Source organism: Anabrus simplex, chromosome 11 (assembly GCF_040414725.1).
Source record: "Anabrus simplex isolate iqAnaSimp1 chromosome 11, ASM4041472v1, whole genome shotgun sequence".
Classification (NCBI taxonomy): domain Eukaryota; kingdom Metazoa; phylum Arthropoda; class Insecta; order Orthoptera; family Tettigoniidae; genus Anabrus; species Anabrus simplex.
Genome location: NC_090275.1, coordinates 95,168,236 through 95,193,044, shown reverse-complemented (window position 1 = coordinate 95,193,044; position 24,809 = coordinate 95,168,236). Strand labels below are relative to the sequence as shown.

General features: G+C 43.9%; 1 protein-coding gene across 1 annotated transcript in view; it reads left to right on the top strand.

The window, feature by feature from the left end:
• LOC136883287 (uncharacterized) overlaps positions 1–24,809 on the top strand; it is a 97,045-nt gene that overhangs the window by 61,633 nt on the left and 10,603 nt on the right. The window contains exons 4-5 of the mRNA XM_067155522.2: positions 6,278–6,357; positions 20,462–20,615. Of these exons, the coding sequence (XP_067011623.1) occupies positions 6,278–6,357; positions 20,462–20,615 (234 nt within the window). The remainder of the gene's footprint in view (positions 1–6,277; positions 6,358–20,461; positions 20,616–24,809) is intronic.

Sequence of the window (24,809 nt, the reverse complement as noted above, 5' to 3'; positions counted from 1 at the left end):
CTTACATGCATTGCATGTCAAACTGACTGGCCTGTACTGTAATTTTCAGCTTTATGTCTGTCACCCTTTCCTTTATACACAGGGGCTACTATAGCAACTCTCCATTAAGCTGGTATAGTTCCTTCATGCAAACAATAATTATATAAGTACGGTTCTTCAGATATGGTATTATATCCCAACCCTTTGTCTTTATTATATCCCCCGAAACCTTATTAATTCCAGCTGCTTTTCTAGTTTTCAATTTTTGTATCTTACTGTAAATGTCATTGTTGTCACAGGTAAATTTTAATACTTCTTTAGTATTAGTCACTTCCTCTATCTGGATATTATCCTTGTAACCAACAATTTTTGCACACTATTGACTGAATACTTCTGCCTTTTGAAAATCCTCGCATACACACTCCCCTTGTCCATTAATGATTCCTGGAATGTCCTTCTTGAAACCTGTTTCTGCCTTAAAGTACATATACATACATTTTTCACAAAAATTTGCATGACCGCCAATTATGCTTGCCATCATGTTATCCTTAGCTGACTTCTTTGCTAGATTCAATTTCCTAGTAAGGTTCTTCTATTTCTCCTTGCTTCCACAGCCATTTCTAACTTTATTTATTTCCAACCTGCACCTCTTTCTTAGTTTCTTTACTTCTCTGTTATAATATAGTGGATCTTTGCCATTTTTTTTACCCCCTTTAAAGGTACAAACCTATTTTCGCATTCCTCAACAATTGCTTTAAACCCATCCCAGAGTCTGTTTACATTGTTATTTACCGTTTTCCACAGATCATAGTTTCTTTTTAAAAACTCCCTCATGCCTTTTTTTATCAGCCATATGGTACTTCCTAATTGTCCTAATATTAATACCTTCCTTTCTTTCGCATTTATCTTCCTTGACGAGGTTAGCTTCCAGCAGCGACATGTGAGCTTAAGGTCGCGTCCTGTATTAACTGGGGCTACCCTCCGTAAGATTGGTGCATCCAACCCATTTTTTAAAATATAAATTTGAACTCGAATATCCGAGCTTTTGAATCCAACGGTACGGAGTCCTTAATTTTCACGCCCTTCATAGCTCTTTCTTTTCTTTTGCCGGTACCGGTACCTTAAATTTTTGAAGTGTCGGACCTTCCGATTAGTGTTAATATAGGATGGTTGTCGAGCTGTAATTCCCATGAAAACAATAATCAACACCACCTTTGAAGTTTGATTCCGTTTCCTAACCTTGTCAACTTCAAATTGTCAATAATATGTTAATGGAGTTATTATTATTTATTAGCTGGGGCCATCGAGGACTACGTTAAATTTTGTTACACTTGGCAGTGAACTTTGCTTTCTTTTGAGTCCACAATTCCCTCATTCTTTCTGAGTGGGCCTGCTTCTTTTTTTCTGTTCAAGGGACACCGCGTCTTTTTTCGGTTGTTCATCTCGGTTTAGCCCGTTCGTCACTATATTTTTTTCAGTAAAAACCTGTGCCCAAGGCGTCTTCTTTTTGATCTGTAGCACTTGAAGGTCTTCTTTGGTGTTTCTAAAGCAAGGAATCATGGATTTTGGTTTTCAATCAAACAGGTGAAAGATGTGTGGTCAACCTGTTTCCATCCATTCGCTTGAGATGACAGTTAAATTGTGCCCGTCTTTTGCAGATCGTGTCTGTAATTTTCTCTATGTTGTTGTAGACTGCCTTGTTGGATTTCTTTTCGGTGGATGCCATTCTTGTAGTTGGATCCCGTGATTCCCCTGATTATTCTGCACTCCTTTTTCTCCAGTTCTTCGAGGAGTCCTTTATTGGCACGTATACATAACTGCTGGCTTCAGAACAGTTTCATAGTGACGTATCTTAGTATTTTTGGAAAGGCGTTTTATGTTGTACTGTAGGTCGTGCATGACGTTTGGTAAGCTGTTTCAAGTTGGCGTATTTATTATCTTCCGTACTTCCCCACTCCTTCCCAAAATCCTACCGAATTTATAATTATTTACACGAAAACATTATTATAGTAGCATGTGATAAGGAGAAATGATCACACTAACCAACATGTATTTTGGACATAAGAATGTGCACTTGTGTTTCGTGATGTTTTTAACCGGTTATGGTCTTCATGAGTGAGCCTCCGTGTCTCAGACGGCAGCGCGCTGGCCTCTCACCGCTGGGTTCCGTGGTTCAAATCCCGATCATTTCATTTGTGATTTGTGCTGTACAAAGCAGAGGCGGGACAGATTTTCTTCCCAATACTCCGGTCTTCCCTGTCATTTTTATTCCAGCAATACCTTCCACTATCATTCCATTTCATCTGTCAGTCATTAATCATTGCCCCAGAGGAATGCAACAGGCTTCGGCAGCCGGCACAATTCCTACCCTCGCCGTTAGATGGGGTTTCGTGGTGGTGGTGGTTTTTGTTTTAAGAGGAGGTACAACGAGGTAATCATCTCTCTGAACAAATTAGGTGGAAAATAAATTTAAAATAAAACATAATTATTTATTCAGCGAAGGAATTTCGAAACGAAGTTCAAAATAAAACAAAAAGGTATTGAATTAAGCCGAAAAATCACTATCGATTCAAAAGGGGGCGTGAGTTCCTTGAGTAACACAACACTTGCAATTTATATACCCTTGATTAATCCACTGTCGCACATAAAGCGGATGACAAGATCAGTAGTAGTCGCGTCATTGGCTAATATGCGTTCAAGTGTCTCCTGCAGGCCGAGGCTCCATGTTAGGCCAGAGAAATCGGCGCAGTCTGTGAGGATTTGGACCACGCTGAAGTCGGCAGCACAAGAACACACTGGGGGTGGGGGGGTCGTCTTCCCTCTTTAAGAGATAAGAGTGCGTAGATCGTCCGTGACCTATCCTCAGCCTACACAATACTAAAGCCTCTCTCCGTGAAGGCTGGAAAGAGGACCGCCACACCGTAGTTGTCTTAATTGCTCTCAGCTTGTTGGGAGTTCGCATAGCTAGCAACTCCGATTCCTAGGATGCCAAGATGGTTCGAGGCAGCTGATGGTGGTGGTGGTGATTATTGTTCTAGGCTGAGTACAAATATCTTTAGCAGTTACATTCATAGGTCTTGCAGTTAACAGTACCGCTTCCTTTGCAGCTTCACCCGCAAGTTCGTTTCCCTCAATCCCAACGTGGCTTGGAAGCCGCGCGAAGGTGATTCTGGTGCCAGCATCACTTAACCTGGCTATAAGGTCATGAATTTGCTGCACTAGTGGGTGTTGCGAGCAATAGGTTTCATTAGACTGCAGATAACTTAATCAGTCGGTACACATGAGGAAATGGTTTCTTTCGTCACTCAATGCAAACTGCAGAGCTTTAAAGATGGCGTAAAGCTCCGCAGTATACACGCTGCATGCACTAGGAAGCGAGATCTTCATGCTTACATCATCGGTGACGAAAGAGCAACCAATATTTACCCCGATCTTAGAACCATCCGCGAAGCTCTGGTTCGGGATGCACAAGCCGACGTCGACAGAAATGTACAACCGAGCTTTTCTCCGCTGAAAATCGAAAACTATGTTGCAAGGCCCATCTATCGACTCGGTTAATAAATGAAAGAGATTTAATGTTTGAATTGTGATATTTTTTATGAAAATGAAAAGGAATACAGATTGTGCATGTGAACTTAAATTATTTCTGACCTTTGCATAGGACAATGGTAAGGAATATCATAAAATCATAACAATACAGTGCCACAAACGTATTCGTACCATCACAAAAGTATTCATACAACACGAATGTACTACAAATTAATACTTGGTAGGATAACCTTTCTGTTCTATTACACTTTGTAGCCGTTTAGACATTGATTTTTACCAACTTGCTTGTTATTGATGTTCAAATAGCCTGCCATTCTTCTTGAAGTTCTTCTTTAAGATCTTTAGGATTTCGAATGTCATGTTTTCGAGGTTGATTTCCAAAGTGAGACCACAAACTTTCTATAGGATTGATATCTGGCGATTGGGGAGGGCAATTATATAACAACCAAGTACGTGCAAGTAGTGACTTGTGCCTCGGGTCATTGTCTTTGTAGAATTTGAAACTATTCTTCAGTATGTTTACGTACTTGGTCCATCGAGGCTTCAATGAAGGCTAGATTTCCAACACCACTGGAAGATATACAACCCCATACTAGTACTGAACCACGCACGTACTTAACAGTCGAACTAAGATTATTGATATTTAGTTCGTCGTTTGCCTTTCTGTATGCTATTTGCCTATCATCTGACCCAAAAATGTTAAATTTACTTTCATCGGTAAATATAACGTCCTTCCAAAAGTCCTCCGTTTTCATTGCATGTTCCACAGTGAACGTCAATCTCTTTTTGCGGTTTAGTTGACTCATATACGGTTTTTCTAGCTACTTTCCCATTATAATTGTTCCTCCTTAGCAGTCGCCTTACATTTTCTGTAGTTACTTTTAAAACAATATTGTTTTCACAGCTAGAAGCAATCATGGGAGTACTCATTTTGGATTTTATTTTATTTTATTTACAATAAATCGCTCACCTCTTGGACTCAGTAGTCTAGGACGTCCTTATTTTGGTTCATCTTGAAGCCCGTTTCCTTTCTTGAATTTCTTTATGATTGACTGGATTGTCGAAACAGATTTTCCCGTAATTTCTTTAATCTTTCGGTATGTTTTACCTTTGTTCATATGATCAACTCTGAGCTATCAACGGATGTGTTTGTACTTTTACGCGCCATTTTACTGTAGACATTTGCGGTCTGTGTCTGTATCACAGCTGCTATCTTGAGGGCATCCTCGGCTTCGTTTCCATTCAGGACAAACCCAAACCGATGTTTCAGAGCTATGTACGAATACTTTTGTGGTGCCACGAACCTGCTACGCAGGCGTTGCAGGGGGAGAGATGATACTCCCACGTGGCGCGTCCCAGGTGGCGGATAGGGGGGTCCTAACTGGCTTGCCGGCGGATTTGAGGGAAATAAAATTCCTCTCGCGGACCAAACACACTACCCCCTGCGGGTGGGGGACGCACATGTAGAATACACCCGAGGTATCTCCTGCCTGTCGTAAGAGGCGACTAATAGGGGCGACCAAGGGATGATTGAATTAAAACCATGAAACTACTTTTGATTCGTACCATCATGCGGGGAACACCATGGGTTGCATGTTCTTGCGAGTAGTATCACTAACTTGGTACGAAATAGGTTTGTGATTCGTAGCAGTTAAGAGGCTGGCCTGGAGGTTTCCAGTACCCGTGCGTCGTACCCATGTGAGCAACACCGCGGGTCTGGGCGTAGCCTGTGAGTTGTACCGCTATATGAGCGGCACCGTGGGTCAGCGTTGCCTGTGATTGGTACCCACTATGTGAGGAACACCACGGGAATACCGGCGCCCGTGACTAGTACACCTAGGCGAGGAACCTAATCGGTTTGCGTTGGCTATGAGTGGCGCCATTGTATGAGAAACACCATAGGTCTGCGTTCCCTGTACGAAGTACAATACTTGTGAATAGTACCATCTTGTGTGGAACACCGTGAGTCTTCGTTACTTTTGATTAGTACCCCAACATGTCAAATACCATGGTTCTACTTTACTCGCGACATGTAGCATTCTGTGGGGCCTTAGACATGGATTTTGCACCCCTTTAGACACCAAGCATCATTGTGCTTTATAAGTGGTCCCTTGGTCAGTAATACTATTATTTACGATCTTTCTTGAGTCTGATCCACTGCTTTTTTGTTTTGTTTTTTGTTGGGTTCATGTCCATCCATTCATTCTTCATGGCATTTTTTATTTTACTTTGGTCAGTGGATGAATTTGTACTTTTTGTTATTTCATTTCGTACCATTAGGGGCGATGACCTCGATGTTAGGCCCCTTTAAACAACAAGCATCATCATCATCATCACTTTTGTGGTGCGTACGAATACTTTTGTGACGTGATGTTATTGTTTCAGTTATATTACTTCACGTTTTGCAGGACAAAACTGTTTTCTGTAAACGAGGTACCCAACATGGGGTATTGACTGTACATTTTGCATTCATATTTTACCAATATTAAAACATCTCGCGGTCATAATACTGTTATTAACATTGGACGATGATTAATATCTCATGTGTACGAATACTTTTGTGAGTAACTCTATATGACAGCAATTGAAAGTTAATCATTGAAGTTTATCAGTATTAATAATGTGTAGAATAAATATTCTGTTCTCATGACTCCTGCACGGTGGTACAATTATTTTCATGAACGTGAGTTTTTTTGTTTATTGGGTGTTGTAATATTACGAGTAATTTCTGTTCTTCTTCCTGTTCCAGGCGTAGGACGTTATATTCACCTCGGAATATTCGCAGTCTTCCTCATCGCCTCAGTACTGCTGGCAGCGGCAGTCGTATGGGTAAGTCGTGTGTCAGTTCCGTGGGGAATGATTTCTTTGACTCGGTGGCGGTGGTGGTTAAGGTCGCGCAGCTGTAAAGTTTCACATTCTACCAACGTAAGCGCGGTAATACAGTAATAATACTTTACAATAAAACTTTCACCAAAGGAACAATAATTGGACAAGTATTACAAGTTAATACGAGTACGGTGTGATAATATAATTAAAAAGTCATTTAGTATTTGACTACCACTAAGAAATTAACGCACATTGACTGAGTGGGACCACCAGACTGACAAATGCGCGCGGCAAGCGGGTAAATGATAACTTCGTGTACCCGCTGCTGCGCGAGTTTCCTCTGCTTGCTACGTCGCTATATAAATCGGTTAGCCGTCAACGAACGATATTTTGTGTGTATTTTCTCTAAGAATTTTTCTTAAGAATTAAAGAAATTGAAGGAACTAATTAGCTGAAAAAAGCAACAGAGAAATTGCTTTAAAAAAATATAATTCCTAGCTTCCGACGGCTAAAATGGAATTTAAGAACACTCTCCACAAAGTGAGGGTTAACTGCCCCACTCCCCCAATTGCTGCCATTGGCCGTGTGCCTTGTGAACGGAAACTGCGTGGTAGAAACAAGAAGCGGTGGAAGGTTCGCATCAGGGAAGACTTGGAATATGTGGGCGTCACCCATGAGGACGTCTTGGATCGGGCCAAATGGAGACGGACGCGCCTACAAGCGGACGCCGCCACAATGCGGGAATAACGCTACGACTGGCTAAGGTAGCCTCCGTGACTCTCATTGAAGTTCAGCCCCAGCATTTGCGTGGTATGAAAATGGGAAATCACGGAAGCTACGCGGTTTGCGTTACGTAGCTGTGAGCTTGCGTTCGGAAGATTTTAAAATTGAATCCTACAGTCGGCATCCCTGAAAATGGTTTCCCGTGGTTTTCCGTTTTCATAACAGGCTGTACCTTAATTAAGTTTCTAGTCCTAACCTGTTCGATCACCGCCGTAAGACCTGTCCTGTCGGTGCAACGTACAGTACCGGTCAAAAGTTTAGGACCACATTAAAAAATTATGAAGTTCCATCTACAACCTAAAATTTTGCTACTAGACCTCTGTATTTTTTTTCCTGCGCTCTCGCATCTAATATAATATACGTCGCATGATTTCAGTGATTTACGCCAAGTAGTGTATAAGTTATACATTTTTTACTGTTGGAAGGTCACGTCAGAAAGTCAACATTTTTGGAAATTTTCATGTACTACAGTATATACTCTAATCGGCTTCAAGTATCACCAACAAGATTCTTTTATAGACTTAGCAATAGTTGGGGGTCATTTTGGTATAAATAGAAAAATTCCGAAAAAATGTGGCACCGACTTTTGTGCTTTTATTTTTTGTTTCAAATCAGCTCTAAAATGGTCAGTTTTTCCTTGTTCTTGTCACAAGTCTCAGTGTGAGCTATCGTTCTTGGTTGCCATCCACAAAGTGCAGATGGAGCTATCAGGGCAGATAAGTTTCATGCCGATAGCTCGTCCTGAGACCTTGGGCCATACATTGACAAAGGCAAAGAAAAATCAACCATTTTGGCCCTGGTTCGAAAAAAATAAAACACGCCAAAAAAAAAGGTGCCGCATATTTTCGGAAGTTTTATTTTTATACTAAAATGGCCCCCACGTACCTATCTCTAAGTCTACAAAAAAATCTCGGCGGTGATACTTGCAACCAATTAGAGTGTACAGTACATTATATAACCAAAATTTTTGATCTTTTGTTGTGACCGTCCAAGAGTTAAAAATTCATAACTTCCACATTATTTCGACCAACTCAATGAAATCAGGCGACATATATCCTATTAGATGTGAGAGCTCAGAAAGAAAATTACAGATATCTCTTGGCACAATTTTAGGTTCTAGATGACATTTAGTGATTTCTTTACGTGGTCCTAAACTTCTGACCGGTACTGTAAAACTAACGGAAGGAAAAGGTATTCCATCTTCGTAATTTTGTCAAGGCTGAGTACACAATATCTAGCTCCATAGCGAACATTTCAAAAAGGCTCAGTTGAAGGCCAAAACTTTCCGCTGTACATAACACTCTAATGATTACAGTGTATTGCAAAACACAACATGTTTCTATACCGCAATAAAAGGTTTCGTTTTATATCTCTTGTTTGTTTCATTGCCTTCCAGGGCACAGAGTGACCAGCGAGTTCGCTGCTCAGTTCAGGCAGTGGTTGCTGGAAGCTCATATGTCTGAATCCGTGACTGAACGATCTCGACCTCGAAACTTTCATTTCTTCCAAAAGTTTTCATTATCGTAGGATAACGAGATACATTATTCGGGCCACGAACCTACTACGCAGGCGTAGCAGGGGGAGAGGTGATACTCCCACGTGGCGCGTCCCAGGTGGCAGATAGTGGGGTCCTAACCGGCTTGCCGGCGGACTTGAGGGAAATAAAATACCTCTCGCGGACCAAACACACTACCCCCTGCGGGTGGGGGACGCATATGTAGAATACACCCGCGGTATCCCCTGCCTGTCGTAAGGGGCGACCAAGGGTAGATTAAATTAGAATCATGAACCTACTCTTGATTCGTACCATCATGCGGGGAACACAATTGGTTGCATGTACTTGCGAGTAGTATCACTAAATTGGTACGAAATAGGTTTGTGATTAGTTGCAGTAAAAAGCCTGGCCTGGTGGATTCCAGTACCCGTGCGTTGTACCCATGTGGGCAACACCGCGGGTCTGGACGTAGCCTGTGAGTTGTACCGCTATATGAGCGGCACCGTGGGTCAGCGTACACCTAGGTGAGGAACCTTACCCGTTTGCGTTGGCTATGAGTGGCGCCATTGTGTAAGAAACACCATAGGTCTGCGTTCGCTGTACGAATTGCACTACTTGTGAGTAGTACCATCTTGTGTGGACCACCGTGAGTCTTCGCTACTTTTGATCAGTACCCCAAAATGACAAATACCATGGTTCTACTTTACTCGCGACATGTACCATTCTGTGGGGCCTTAGACGTGAAATTAGCACCCCTTCAGACATCAAGCATCATTGTGCTTTATAAATGGTCCCTTGGTCAGTAATACTGTAATTAACTACCTTCTTTTTGAGTCTGATCCACTGTTTTGGTTTGTTTGTTTGTTTGTTTGTTTGTTTGTTTGTTTGTTTGTTTTTGTTTTTTTGTAGGGTTCATGTCCATCCATTCATTCTTCATGACATTTTTTAATTTTATTTTGGTCAGTGGATGAATTTGAATTCTTTGTTATTTTATTTCGTACCATTAGGGGCCGATGACCTCGATGTTAGGCCCCTTTAAACAACAAGCATTATCATTATTCGGGAGATAGTGGGTTCTTATCCCACTGTCGGGAGGCCTGAAGATGGTTTTCCATGGTTTCCCATTTTCACATGACAAATGCTGGGGATGAACCTTAAGTAAGACCACAACCGCTTCCTTCCCACTCCTAAGCCTTTCCTGTCCCATCGTCACCATAAAACACATCTGTGTCGGTGCGATGTAAAGCAACGAGATACACGACAAGAGAGGTAGTATTCGATACTTTTAAGTATATGCTTTCCGCCCCGGTAATGTAACGGCTAGCGCTATTAGCTGCCATCCTCATAGGCCCAGGTTCGATTCTCGGTACTGCCAGAGATTTAAGAATGGCAGGAAATTGGATATGTGGTTAAAATGGTACCTGCAGCTCACCTCCATTGGGGGTGTTCCTCACAAGAGCTGCACCACCTCGGATTGAGGCCACACATTTTTTTCGACTCCATGCCTAAATGATTAGCTTGCCAGCCAGGAATTGAACCCGGGACCCTCTGAACCGGAGGCCAGAACGCTCGCTATGCAGCCAAGCAAGCGGACTTCTGTTTCGTAAGTGTAATAATACCTACTTATTTTAATAATAAGTCTTCTTCTACTACCGCTTTTTTTTTTTTACCGGGCGGGATGGCCGTGTTTAGGGGCGCGCAGCTGTAAATTTGCATCCGAGAGATAGTGGGTTCGAACCCCACTGTCGGCAGCCCTGAAGATGGCTGTCCGTTATTTCCCATTTTCACACCAGGCAAATGCTGGGGCTGTACCATAATTAACGCCACGGCCGCTTCCTTCCATCTCCTAAGCCTTTCCTATCCCATCGTCGTCATGAGACCTATCCGTGTCAGTGCGACGTAAAGCAACTTACAAAAAAAAAAAAAAAATCACCTCATTAACTCCTCTGATGAGGTTGACGTCAGGAAGAGCATCCGGTCATAAAAACCCGCCACGACAGTGAAAGTGAAAGTATCAGCTGTCAGGATATTGCGAGTCTAAGGACCGCCTATCTGCTCTTCTTATCCTTCCGTGTAGGCCTACCAGTGAGACACCAAATCAATAGGATAATCTCTTTCCTTCTTCTTTTGTTTCACCCTCTTTGGCGTACGTTGAATCAATCATTTCTCTGTCCGGCTCCATGGCTAAATGGTTAGCGTGCTGACCTTTGGTCACAGGAGTCCCGGGTTCGAACCCGGTAGGGTTGGGAATGTTAACCATAATTGGTTAATTTCGCTGACACGGGGGCTGGGTGTATGGGTTGTCTTCATCATCATTTCATCCTCATCACGACGCGCAGGTCACCTACGGGTGTCAAATCAAAAGACCTGCATCAGACGAGCTGAACTTGTCCTCGGACACTCTCGGCACTAAAAACCATACGCCACTTCATTTCATTTCATCATTTCTCTGTGTGTTCTCTTTCCTTAGTTCCCAGTATTTCTTAATTCTTTCTGATCTTCGTTTCCCCTCGTCTCCTGAGACAATAGGTTTGGCTTTTAATGTAGATTTGTCTTGGAACCTTATATTTCATCTTAAATTACTACTTTAGCTGTTCGATTGAACAGTGAATTTTCTGTCATTTTCAGTTTCTTTAAACCAGTTGCGTTTTGTTTTGAGGTTACCGAAGAAGTCAAAGATTTGTTTGGTTAATCTATTAGAGTTCATTCTGAGAAGATGGCCGTAAAAATGTATCCTTCTTTTTCGCACAGTATCAAATGTTTCATTCTTTATGAACTGTATATTGTCTTATTAAATGTTGGTCCTATGATCTTTCCTATAATTTTCCTTTCTTTTAGCTCGAGTTTCTCCATCTAGCCTTTCGAATTCAAGTTTAGTGTTTCTGATACGTATAGTAGTTCTGGTTTAATCACTGTTTTATAATAATTTTGGACCCTCACGAAAGGGATTTCTTGTTCTATGTATCTTTTGTTAGTTGGAAGGGCAGTTCAAGTTAATTTTTCCTGAATTCCATTGCTTTGCATTCCACAGCATTCCAACTAATTCATTCTTCGATGTATTTGCATTATTTTGCTATTTAGTCTAAATCTTTTGTTCTTGGATTTTGAGGTATTTATGCGAGTGTTTGTTGTTTGTCATGATTTTAGTTTTTTCAAAGGAGTTTCTGTAGTTCGAGGATTTGCTTTCTTGCTTCCTCCGTTGTTTCAGCGAATAAGGTCTTATCATCTGCAAAAGCAATACAATTCACTTAAAGGTTTTTCTTTCTGCAACCCAGTCTAATTCTACTCTTTATATTTTTGTTCCATCTCTAACTACTGTCTCAAGCGCACAGATGAACAAGAACAGTGAGAGCCCATTCCCCTGTCGTACTCCCGTTCTTATTTCGAAGGAATCTGATAGTTCGCCCATGAACGTATTTGTATGGTTCATGGTGTGGGTTACTGGTGTCACGTCCTAGTTCGTGAACCATGAGCAACGGCTGAGTGGCCTAGTAAGTGGTCCTGAGAGTCGGGATACCAGTTGCTACGGGATGCGAGTGGGCATCTCGGACATATTCTGAGTCATAGCGCACCTTGTGCTCAGGCGGCTAGTACTATTCAATCCACCGTTTGTCCCTAACCCGTGAGAGGAGAGATGCTCAAGTGGACTATGTGTAAGTAGGCTAGCATCCTGCTTCACTAATTTACTGAGCTCAGAACAGTGTAACCAAGTGTCGGACCTATGGGAGTAACAGAGTCCCACTTCCATTTGACAGGCGAGGAACTCCTTGCAAACAACTTGGCGAACGAAATGGAATTCGATGGGGAGCTATGAATATTAATGGGGCTTATGGAATAAAGTAGAACTGGCTGAGTCAGCAAAGAGGATGCATCTGGATGTGCTAGGAGTAAATGTTATTCGGGTAAGGGGAGATAACGAGGAAGAGATAGGAAATTATTAAGTGTAATTGACAGGTGTTAAAAAGGGAAGGGCAGAGTCTGGGGTAGGGCTCTTTATCAGGAATACCATTGCGCGCAACATAGTTTCCGTTAGGCACGCAAATGAGCGAATGGTGTGGGTAGATTTGTCAGTTGGAGGAATTAGGACGAGAATTGTCTCCGTGTATTCATAATGTGAGGGTGCACATGAGGATGAAATTGACAAGTTTTATGAAGCATTGAGTGACATCATAATCAGGGTTAACGGCAAGGATAGGATAATGCTAATGAGCGATTTCAATGCGAGAGTTGGAAATAGAACTGAAGGTTACGAAAGGGTGATTGGTAAATGTGGGGAAGATACGGAAGTGAATAGCAATGGGAAGCGTTTGTTGGACTTCTGTGCTAAAGTGCGTTTAGCAGTTGCGAATACATTCTTCAAGCATGAGGCTATTCACCGCTACGCTTGGGAGGGTAGGGTAACCTGATCCATAATAGACTATATCTTAACCTACTTCGAATTCAGGAAATATGTTAGGAATGTTCGGGTTTTTCGGGGATGTTTCGATGGTACAGACCACTGTTTATCTGTAGTGAACTAAGTACCTTTAGGCCTAGGATAGAGAAAGTGGAAATTGCATGCAAAAGAATAAGGGTAGAAAATCTCTAGGACGAGGAAATTAGACAGAAGTACATGGATATGATTAGTGAGAAGTTCCGAACAGTAGACAGTAAGCAGGTTCAGGATATAGAAAGTGAATGGGTGGCATACAGGGATGCTGTAGTAGAAACAGCAAGGGAATGCCTAGGAACAACTGTGTGAAAAGATAGGAAAAAGCGAACATCTTGTTGGAATGATGACGTAAGACCAGCTTAACAAGGGATGATGCAGACAGGGATTTGTACGTAGATTAAAGAAACAGAGCGAAACAAATAGCTGTTGAATGCAAAAAGAAGTCGTGAAAAGATTTTGGTAATAACCTGGAAAGGCTAGGTCAAGCAGCGGGGAAACCTTTCTGGACAATAAAAATAATCTTAGGAAGGGAGGGGAAAAAGGAAATGAACAGTGTATTGGGTAATTCAGGTTTATTTATTTGTTTATTTATTCGTATCAGAAGCAATATATCATATAAATAATTAATTAAGAATGAGAAATAATTAGATAGGCCTAACTATGAAAACATACTAGAGGTACATTCAAGTAACAATTATATCATATCGGACCAGAATTTGGCGAGATCTCGACCATTTGGTGTGGCCTTCACCAAATCTTGCATGGTGCAAACGAGAGGGCAGGAGTTGCAATTAAGTAGGTGCGCCATGGTTTGTTCTTCTCCGCAGGCACAGAGGGTTGACTCTTCAGATAAACCCCACTTCTTCATATTGTTCTTAGACCGACCCCAGACCGCTGCCTGTTCAGACTCTTCCATGTAGACCACGACTCTTCATAACCGACTGGAAGAGTTTCAGATGGATCCATCCATCCATCCATCCATCCATCCATCCATCCATCCATCCATCCATCCATCCATCCATCCATCCATCCATCCATCCATCCATCCATCCATCCATCCATCCATCCATCCATCCATCCATCCATCCATCCATCCATCCATCCATCCATCCATCCATCCATCCATCCATCCATCCATCCATCCATCCATCCATCCATCCATCCATCCATCCATCCATCCATCCATCCATCCATCCATCCATCCATCCATCCATCCATCCATCCATCCATCCATCCATCCATCCATCCATCCATCCATCCATCCATCCATCCATCCATCCATCCATCCATCCATCCATCCATCCATCCATCCATCCATCCATCCATCCATCCATCCATCCATCCATCCATCCATCCATCCATCCATCCATCCATCCATCCATCCATCCATCCATCCATCCATCCATCCATCCATCCATCCATCCATCCATCCATCCATCCATCCATCCATCCATCCATCCATCCATCCATCCATCCATCCATCCATCCATCCATCCATCCATCCATCCATCCATCCATCCATCCATCCATCCATCCATCCATCCATCCATCCATCCATCCATCCATCCATCCATCCATCCATCCATCCATCCATCCATCCATCCATCCATCCATCCATCCATCCATCCATCCATCCATCCATCCATCCATCCATCCATCCATCCATCCATCCATCCATCCATCCATCCATCCATCCATCCATCCATCCATCCATCCATCCATCCATCCATCCATCCATCCATCCATCCATCCATCCATCCATCCATCCATCCATCCATCCATCCATCCATCCATCCATCCATCCATCCATCCATCCATCCATCCATCCATCCATCCATCCATCCATCCATCCATCCATCCATCCATCCATCCATCCATCCATCCATCCATCCATCCATCCATCCATCCATCCATCCATCCATCCATCCATCCATCCATCCATCCATCCATCCATCCATCCATCCATCCATCCATCCATCCATCCATCCATCCATCCATCCATCCATCCATCCATCCATCCATCCATCCATCCATCCATCCATCCATCCATCCATCCATCCATCCATCCATCCATCCATCCATCCATCCATCCATCCATCCATCCATCCATCCATCCATCCATCCATCCATCCATCCATCCATCCATCCATCCATCCATCCATCCATCCATCCATCCATCCATCCATCCATCCATCCATCCATCCATCCATCCATCCATCCATCCATCCATCCATCCATCCATCCATCCATCCATCCATCCATCCATCCATCCATCCATCCATCCATCCATCCATCCATCCATCCATCCATCCATCCATCCATCCATCCATCCATCCATCCATCCATCCATCCATCCATCCATCCATCCATCCATCCATCCATCCATCCATCCATCCATCCATCCATCCATCCATCCATCCATCCATCCATCCATCCATCCATCCATCCATCCATCCATCCATCCATCCATCCATCCATCCATCCATCCATCCATCCATCCATCCATCCATCCATCCATCCATCCATCCATCCATCCATCCATCCATCCATCCATCCATCCATCCATCCATCCATCCATCCATCCATCCATCCATCCATCCATCCATCCATCCATCCATCCATCCATCCATCCATCCATCCATCCATCCATCCATCCATCCATCCATCCATCCATCCATCCATCCATCCATCCATCCATCCATCCATCCATCCATCCATCCATCCATCCATCCATCCATCCATCCATCCATCCATCCATCCATCCATCCATCCATCCATCCATCCATCCATCCATCCATCCATCCATCCATCCATCCATCCATCCATCCATCCATCCATCCATCCATCCATCCATCCATCCATCCATCCATCCATCCATCCATCCATCCATCCATCCATCCATCCATCCATCCATCCATCCATCCATCCATCCATCCATCCATCCATCCATCCATCCATCCATCCATCCATCCATCCATCCATCCATCCATCCATCCATCCATCCATCCATCCATCCATCCATCCATCCATCCATCCATCCATCCATCCATCCATCCATCCATCCATCCATCCATCCATCCATCCATCCATCCATCCATCCATCCATCCATCCATCCATCCATCCATCCATCCATCCATCCATCCATCCATCCATCCATCCATCCATCCATCCATCCATCCATCCATCCATCCATCCATCCATCCATCCATCCATCCATCCATCCATCCATCCATCCATCCATCCATCCATCCATCCATCCATCCATCCATCCATCCATCCATCCATCCATCCATCCATCCATCCATCCATCCATCCATCCATCCATCCATCCATCCATCCATCCATCCATCCATCCATCCATCCATCCATCCATCCATCCATCCATCCATCCATCCATCCATCCATCCATCCATCCATCCATCCATCCATCCATCCATCCATCCATCCATCCATCCATCCATCCATCCATCCATCCATCCATCCATCCATCCATCCATCCATCCATCCATCCATCCATCCATCCATCCATCCATCCATCCATCCATCCATCCATCCATCCATCCATCCATCCATCCATCCATCCATCCATCCATCCATCCATCCATCCATCCATCCATCCATCCATCCATCCATCCATCCATCCATCCATCCATCCATCCATCCATCCATCCATCCATCCATCCATCCATCCATCCATCCATCCATCCATCCATCCATCCATCCATCCATCCATCCATCCATCCATCCATCCATCCATCCATCCATCCATCCATCCATCCATCCATCCATCCATCCATCCATCCATCCATCCATCCATCCATCCATCCATCCATCCATCCATCCATCCATCCATCCATCCATCCATCCATCCATCCATCCATCCATCCATCCATCCATCCATCCATCCATCCATCCATCCATCCATCCATCCATCCATCCATCCATCCATCCATCCATCCATCCATCCATCCATCCATCCATCCATCCATCCATCCATCCATCCATCCATCCATCCATCCATCCATCCATCCATCCATCCATCCATCCATCCATCCATCCATCCATCCATCCATCCATCCATCCATCCATCCATCCATCCATCCATCCATCCATCCATCCATCCATCCATCCATCCATCCATCCATCCATCCATCCATCCATCCATCCATCCATCCATCCATCCATCCATCCATCCATCCATCCATCCATCCATCCATCCATCCATCCATCCATCCATCCATCCATCCATCCATCCATCCATCCATCCATCCATCCATCCATCCATCCATCCATCCATCCATCCATCCATCCATCCATCCATCCATCCATCCATCCATCCATCCATCCATCCATCCATCCATCCATCCATCCATCCATCCATCCATCCATCCATCCATCCATCCATCCATCCATCCATCCATCCATCCATCCATCCATCCATCCATCCATCCATCCATCCATCCATCCATCCATCCATCCATCCATCCATCCATCCATCCATCCATCCATCCATCCATCCATCCATCCATCCATCCATCCATCCATCCATCCATCCATCCATCCATCCATCCATCCATCCATCCATCCATCCATCCATCCATCCATCCATCCATCCATCCATCCATCCATCCATCCATCCATCCATCCATCCATCCATCCATCCATCCATCCATCCATCCATCCATCCATCCATCCATCCATCCATCCATCCATCCATCCATCCATCCATCCATCCATCCATCCATCCATCCATCCATCCATCCATCCATCCATCCATCCATCCATCCATCCATCCATCCATCCATCCATCCATCCATCCATCCATCCATCCATCCATCCATCCATCCATCCATCCATCCATCCATCCATCCATCCATCCATCCATCCATCCATCCATCCATCCATCCATCCATCCATCCATCCATCCATCCATCCATCCATCCATCCATCCATCCATCCATCCATCCATCCATCCATCCATCCATCCATCCATCCATCCATCCATCCATCCATCCATCCATCCATCCATCCATCCATCCATCCATCCATCCATCCATCCATCCACTGAGATGGAGGTTTCTGGATCTCGAGGAAGTTAGTCGTTATGATTGAGGTGACTCCGAAAGGCACTCAGTAGAATGAAGAAAACTTCTTCTCGATTTCAATCGTTGTTGAGCAGGTTGATAATAATGTAACAGATGTGTTTGGTAAATGTCTACTTTAGATCTTTCATGTTTGGCAGCTACTTCACGTCTGATAATACATCCCAGGAAATCACTGGGCAGTTGGAGAGAATATTTTGAAAATTTTCTCAACATAAAAGGAAATCTTCCTGGTGGTGTAGCGAACAACCGAGCTTATGGGGAGGAGGAAAATGATGTTGGTGAAATTACGCTTGAGAAAGTGGAAAGGGTGGTAAATAAAATTCATTGTGATAAAGCAGCAGGAATAGATGAAATTAGACCTGAAATGGTGAAGTATAGTGGGAAGGCAGGAATGAAATGGTTTCATAGAGTAATAAGATTAGCATGGAGTGTTGGTAAAGTACCTTCAGATTGGACAAAAGCAGTAATTGCACCTATCTATAAGCAAGGGAACAGGAAGGATTGCAACAACTATCGAGGTATCTAATTTATTAGTATACCTGGCAAAGTATTCGCTGGCATCTTTGAACGGAGTGTGTGATCAGTAGTTGAGAGGAAGTTGGATGTAAACCAGTGTGGTTTCAGACCACAGAGGGGCTGTCAGGATCTGATTTTCAGTATGCGCCAGGTAATTGAAAAGTGCTACGAGAGAAATAGGCAGTTGTGTTTGTTTCGTCGATCTAGTGAAAGCATATGGCAGGGTACCGAGGGAAAAGATGTTAGCCATACTGAGGGACTATGGAACTAAAAGTAGATTATTAAAAGCAATCAAAGGCATTTATGTTGACAACTGGGTTTCAGTGAGAATTGATGGTAGAATGAGTTCTTGGTTCAGGGTACTTACAGGGGTTAGACAAGGCTGTAATCTTTCACCTTTGCTGTTCGTAGTTTACATGGATCATCTGCTGAAAGGTAGAAAGTGGCAGGGAGGGATTCAGTTAGGTGGAAATGTAGTAAGCAGTATGGCCTATGCTGACGACTTGGACTGTGCCGAAAGCCTGCAGTCTAATATCTTGGAACTTGAAAATAGGTGCAATGAGTATGGTATGAAAAATAGCCTTTTGAAGACTAAATTGATGTAAGTATGTAAATAGTTCATTAGAATTGAATGTCAGATTAGTGATACAAAGCTGGAACAGATAGATATTTTCAAGTATTTAGGTTGTGTGGTCTCCCAGGATGGTATTATAGTAAGTGAGTTTGAATCAAGGCGCAGTAAAGCTAATGCAGTGAGCTCGCCGTTGCGATCAGCAGTATTCTGTATGAAGTCAGAGCCTGGACGAAACTATCTTTACATCGGTCTGCTTTCAGACCAACTTTACTTTACGGGAGCAAAAGCTGTGTGGACTCAGGATATCTTATTCATAAGTTAGAAGTAACAGACATGAAAGTAGAGAGAATGATTGGTGGTACAAACAGGTGCGAACAGCTGGAGGGTTTTTCTGAATGAGGAGATAAAAGCTAAGGTAGGAATGAACTCGATGGATGAAGCTGTACGCATAAATCGGCTTCGGTGTTGGGGTCATTTGGGGCGAATTGAGGAGGGTAGGTTACCTAGGAGAGTAATGAACTCTGTTGTGGAGGGTAAGAGAAATAGATGGAGACCAAGACGACGATGGTTAGACTCAGTTTATAACGATTTAGAGATAAGAGCTATAGAACTAAATGAGGCCACAGCACGAGTTGCAAATAAAGGATTGTGACGACGTTTAAAAATTCACAGAGGCTTGCAGACTGAACGCTGAAAGGTTATAACGGTCTGTGTGTGTAAACGCATTTGTGATAGTCGCTTTTATGACATTACCTGTAGTTGTTTTCTTATACAAACCCATTTCCTCCAGACTAATAAAAGGGATTGGAATCATTGAAGGATATTACATACATCTTTGCCCTTGATTCTTGGTATGCCATAATGTTTTTGAGGTTTAGTATTTGTTCAGACCATGATCTACGCTTTCTGAAACTTCCCTGGTATTCTCCAAGTTGTGGGTTCAATTGTGGCTCTGCCCTGTTTAAAATGACTTTAGAAAAAATATTGTATGTTACATCCAGGAGTGACATTCGTCTATTATTGTTTGGGTCTGCTTTCAAGCCTTTCTTGTGAATATGGTGGATGATAGCTGTTTTCCACTCTATTGGAGTCTCTTCTTCTTTCCAGATTTTATCGAAAACAAATTGAAGGGTTGTAACTGCGTTTTTGTCAGCTTTCTGCCACAATTCAGCCACTGTTTTATTTCATTTATTTGTTTCAGGAGAACTACCGAGCTGTACTCGTATGGCTGGCCTTCTACACTGCCGTTACGCTGCTGGCCTTGGTCGGCCACGACTTGGCGAAGTTCAACCACTTCATTGTGGACGCCGACTCGCTGGGAGGAATCATTGTTGGGATCGGGATCTTCAATATTGGTGAGAACAGCATTCTAACCCTCTGTAGTGGTGGTGGTGGTGGTGGTGGTGGTGGTGGTGGTGGTGCACTTCTTGGCACAGAAACCGAGTGGATACTCGTACAGAAGAATCAGCGTCTACCTTTGTGTGTGGTCTTTCGTAATAATAGTTGTTTATAAATCTGTGCGTAACGTTCACTGTTGTGGTGCCACCTCACATGTTTGAAGTCAGCGCGCTACACACCGAGTCTTCGGTAACAAGACGCATTCCCCCAGCGAACACGCTGACGAGACTGTGACGTCAACCCGCCTGCGGTATATACCGAATGGTCCACCCAGCCCCTTGCGATCCAGTTTATGCATCCCTTCACATTTACTACAATTCTGAAATACATCGGGCCCTCTCCATAAACCGGTTAAAAAAATTAATTTCGTGTGGCTATTTCTAGCCGAGTGCAGCCCTTGTAAGGCAGACCCTCCGATGAGGTTGGGCGACATCTCCCATGTGTAGGTAACTGCGTGTTATTGTGGTGGAGGATAGTGTTACGTGTGGTGTGTGAGTTGCAGGGATGTTGGGGACAGCACAAACACCCAGCCCCCGGGCCAATGGAATTAACCAATGAAGGTTAAAATCCCCGACCCGGCCGGGAATCGAACCCGGGACCCTCTGAACCTAAGGCCAGTACGCTGACCATTCAGCCAACGAGTCGGACATAAACCGGGGTAATATAACAAGATGTTCAGCCAACGAGTCGGACATAAACCGGGGTAATATAACAAGATGTGTCCGACTCGTTGGCTGAACGGTCAGCGTACTGGCCTTCGGTTCAGAGGGTCCCGGGTTCGATTCCCGGCCGGGCCGGGGATTTTAACCATAATTGGTTAATTCCAATGGCACGGGGGCTGGGTGTATGTGTTGTCTTCATCATCATTTCATCCTCATTACGATGCACAGGTCGCCTACGGGAGTCAAATAGAAATACCTGCACCTGGCGAGCCGAACCCGTCCTGGGATATCCCGGCACTAAAAGCCATACGACATTTCATTTCATTTCATTTCATTTCATAACAAGATGTGTGTTTACGGGCTAGAAGACAGCAGGAATCGTGAGAGCCACGAATAATTCATCATGGGTACCTCGAATGAACCCGTAAAACGAGTACAGACGCGCAGAACACTTACTTTAAAACAGGAGGTGGAGGCACAGAACGGGAGCACGGTACTGTGTGGCTGGGAAGTGGGCGCCATAGGTCAAGTGTCGCAGTAGCTCACATGGCAAGCGGGCGGGGAGATATGATATAGTGAACAGTACTCGAGGTAGGAGGTTCGATTCCCACATAAGAATTCTTTTAACAGCCAGTTGTCTGGGACGTGATAAGGTTGCATACTTGATAGCTTCCAAGGACTGATTCATTCATTTGACCCTGTAAAAGACCGTATGTAACTTTGCATTGGGTATAGTGCTGGGTTGGACGAGGATGAGGAGATGATGGTCTGTGGCCAGCATAGGCTGGGAAGTGGGCGCCGTAGGTCAAGTGTCTCAGTAGGTCACATCGCTAGCGCGCGGTAGGATGTGTGATAGTTGAAAGTACTCGAGGGTTAGAAGGCCTGGGATGTGGCAAGTTTGTATACTTAATACCGGTATTTTTCACGGCTGATTTGTTTATTTGGCCCTGAAAAGGGTAGTTGGTATGGAGCTGGGCTGATAGAGGATAGGAAACATGTGACAGGATTTCAGTTATCCACGTCGTTTAACGCAGCACCTGCTCGAATTGACGACATCCGTGGTCGATACAGAACTGCGCGCGATGTTGTAAGGAGCGTCTGACCCATTGCAACATATCTGGCGAAACGGAGCAGCATGCCTCGATGATGAGCTCTCTAAGGTGACAAGAATTGGCCGGCTCCTGTGCATACACCAGTTGTTCTACATGGCTCCACAGAAAAATCCAGCGGCGTAAGATCGGGAGATCTGGTGCGCCATAGGACAGGTCCTCCCCTTCCTTTCTATGTATCAGGATACGTCGCATGGAGATGGTTCCAGACGACCACCGCCTCGTGCGGTGTAGCTCAGTCATGTTGAAACCGCATCTTGTAGCGGTCAAGGGGTAGCACATATTCCAAAAACGGTGGTAGTTCATCTTGGAGAAGCGTGTTCTGCGTATCCGCATAACAGACGCTCGGCTGATGTTCGTCTCCTGTGCAATGGCCCGTGTGCTAGTATGAGGGTTACGCCGGATAGCGTCAAACACAACCTCTTCATTGTCAGCAGACGTCACAGGATGATCTCGAACAGACTGTGTCCTTTCCAGAGATGCGGTATCCCGCAGGAGTCTTTCCACACTCCGAAATGTCATGCCCGTCGGTTGTCGCCTATGCGGATAGCGTTCTTGATGCAGGCATTGTGCCTGGTATACATTATGTCTAGCTTCTCCATACATAAGTAACATATCCACATATTCGTCGCTGGAATACATCTCGAGGCAGGAAATAAACTTTGTGTTGTGAATTGCTTCGAAGGAGGGGAGTTCGCGCAGCTACATACTTTCCTGCCATCGCATGTTGTTATCGTTCCAATGGGGCATACATTGCCCCAGCTGTGGTCTACGAAGCTTAGAACATGTGCGACGTAGCTAACTGGCCACAAACCATCATCTCCTCATCCTCGTCCAACCCAGCACGATACCCATTGCAACGGTACATACAGTCTTTTACAGGGTCAATTAAGTAAATCAGTCCTTGGAAGCTATTGAGTATGCAACCTTACCACATCCCAGGCAACTGGCTGTAAAAAAATTCTTATGTGGGATTCGAACCTCCTACCTCGCCCACTTGCCATGTGAGCTACTGCGACACTTGACTTACAGCGCCCACTTCCCAGCCTATACAGTACCGTGCTCCCGCTCTGTGCCTCAACCTCCTGTTTTAAAGTACGTGTTCTGCGTATCTGTACTCGTTGTACGGGTTCATTCGAGGTACCCATGATGAATTAATCGTGGCGCTCACGATTCCTGCTGTCTTGTAGTCCGAAAACACATGTCTTGTTATATTACCTTGGTTTAGGGAGAGGGTCCGATGTCCTTCAGAATTGTAGTAAATGTGAAGGGATGCATAAAACTAGATCGCAAGGGGCTGGTGGACCACTCGGTGTATCGGCGAGCAGGCAGAAGAGATAGGCAGGCTGTTAGCAGCTGTCCAACGTCTAGCCTACACCGTAAGTCGGGGACGGAGGTCATGCCTTTTGAAAATGTGCACCGAACTGGTGGACTAATGCTAGCCGAGAGGTTTCACCTCAGGTTAAGCTCTCTAGTCTCATCCTGTCTGCTTTGCATGGCTCTATCACTTGATACATTTTATTTAGTGGCTGCTGTCATATTAAGATTGTAAACTTACATAGCCTTCTACTAGAACTTTTCTCATGATCAACTTAGGCAGTCAATTATAGGGATACTGATTTGCATTGTGTTCTGGCAACGAGAAACTTATTGTACATATTAGGTTAGATTTGTATATATGTATAATTTTCCAAGACATCCTCAAGCTTATTCAGATTACATGTTAGAGAAACTTTAATTTTGTACAGAGTAAAAAACTTCAACAATAAGCATTTTATTTGTGTTATACCAATCTGCTTCTTTGTATACAACAACCACCTGCTTTTACGTAAATGGAGAGTTAAATGACACGATTGCAAGAAAAGTTCACGCCGCTCAAGTTGTGGACATAATTCCCCTTTTACCGTAATAAAAATATATAAAGAAACATTAAAAATAAAGTATGGTTATGTATGATATTTTAGAATTGTTGGGATTCGTTTACATTGTTATCACACGTCCTCTTTGGCACTATCTATACACACGAGAGCCCTGTTCAACCGAATTTGATGAGATTGATGGTGCTTGATTAAAGCGGAATAATTGGATTTCAAAATAACTACAGACATCCATTTACTGTATTAACTCACTAAAAATGCATTGAAACAATAATTTTATTTCAAACGAAAAACACACACGTTAGGCTAGCTTTCGGCAAAACTCTACCTTGCGCCGTGCAACATTAGTACTATGGGTCACCACGTGCAGACTTAGGGTAATTATTAGTGGGGTATGATTAACATGAACACTGGCATGTGAAATGAGGAACAACTATTAAGACAAACATTCCTATATAATAATAATCACAAAGAGAAAAATGCACAACAATAATGAAACTTGT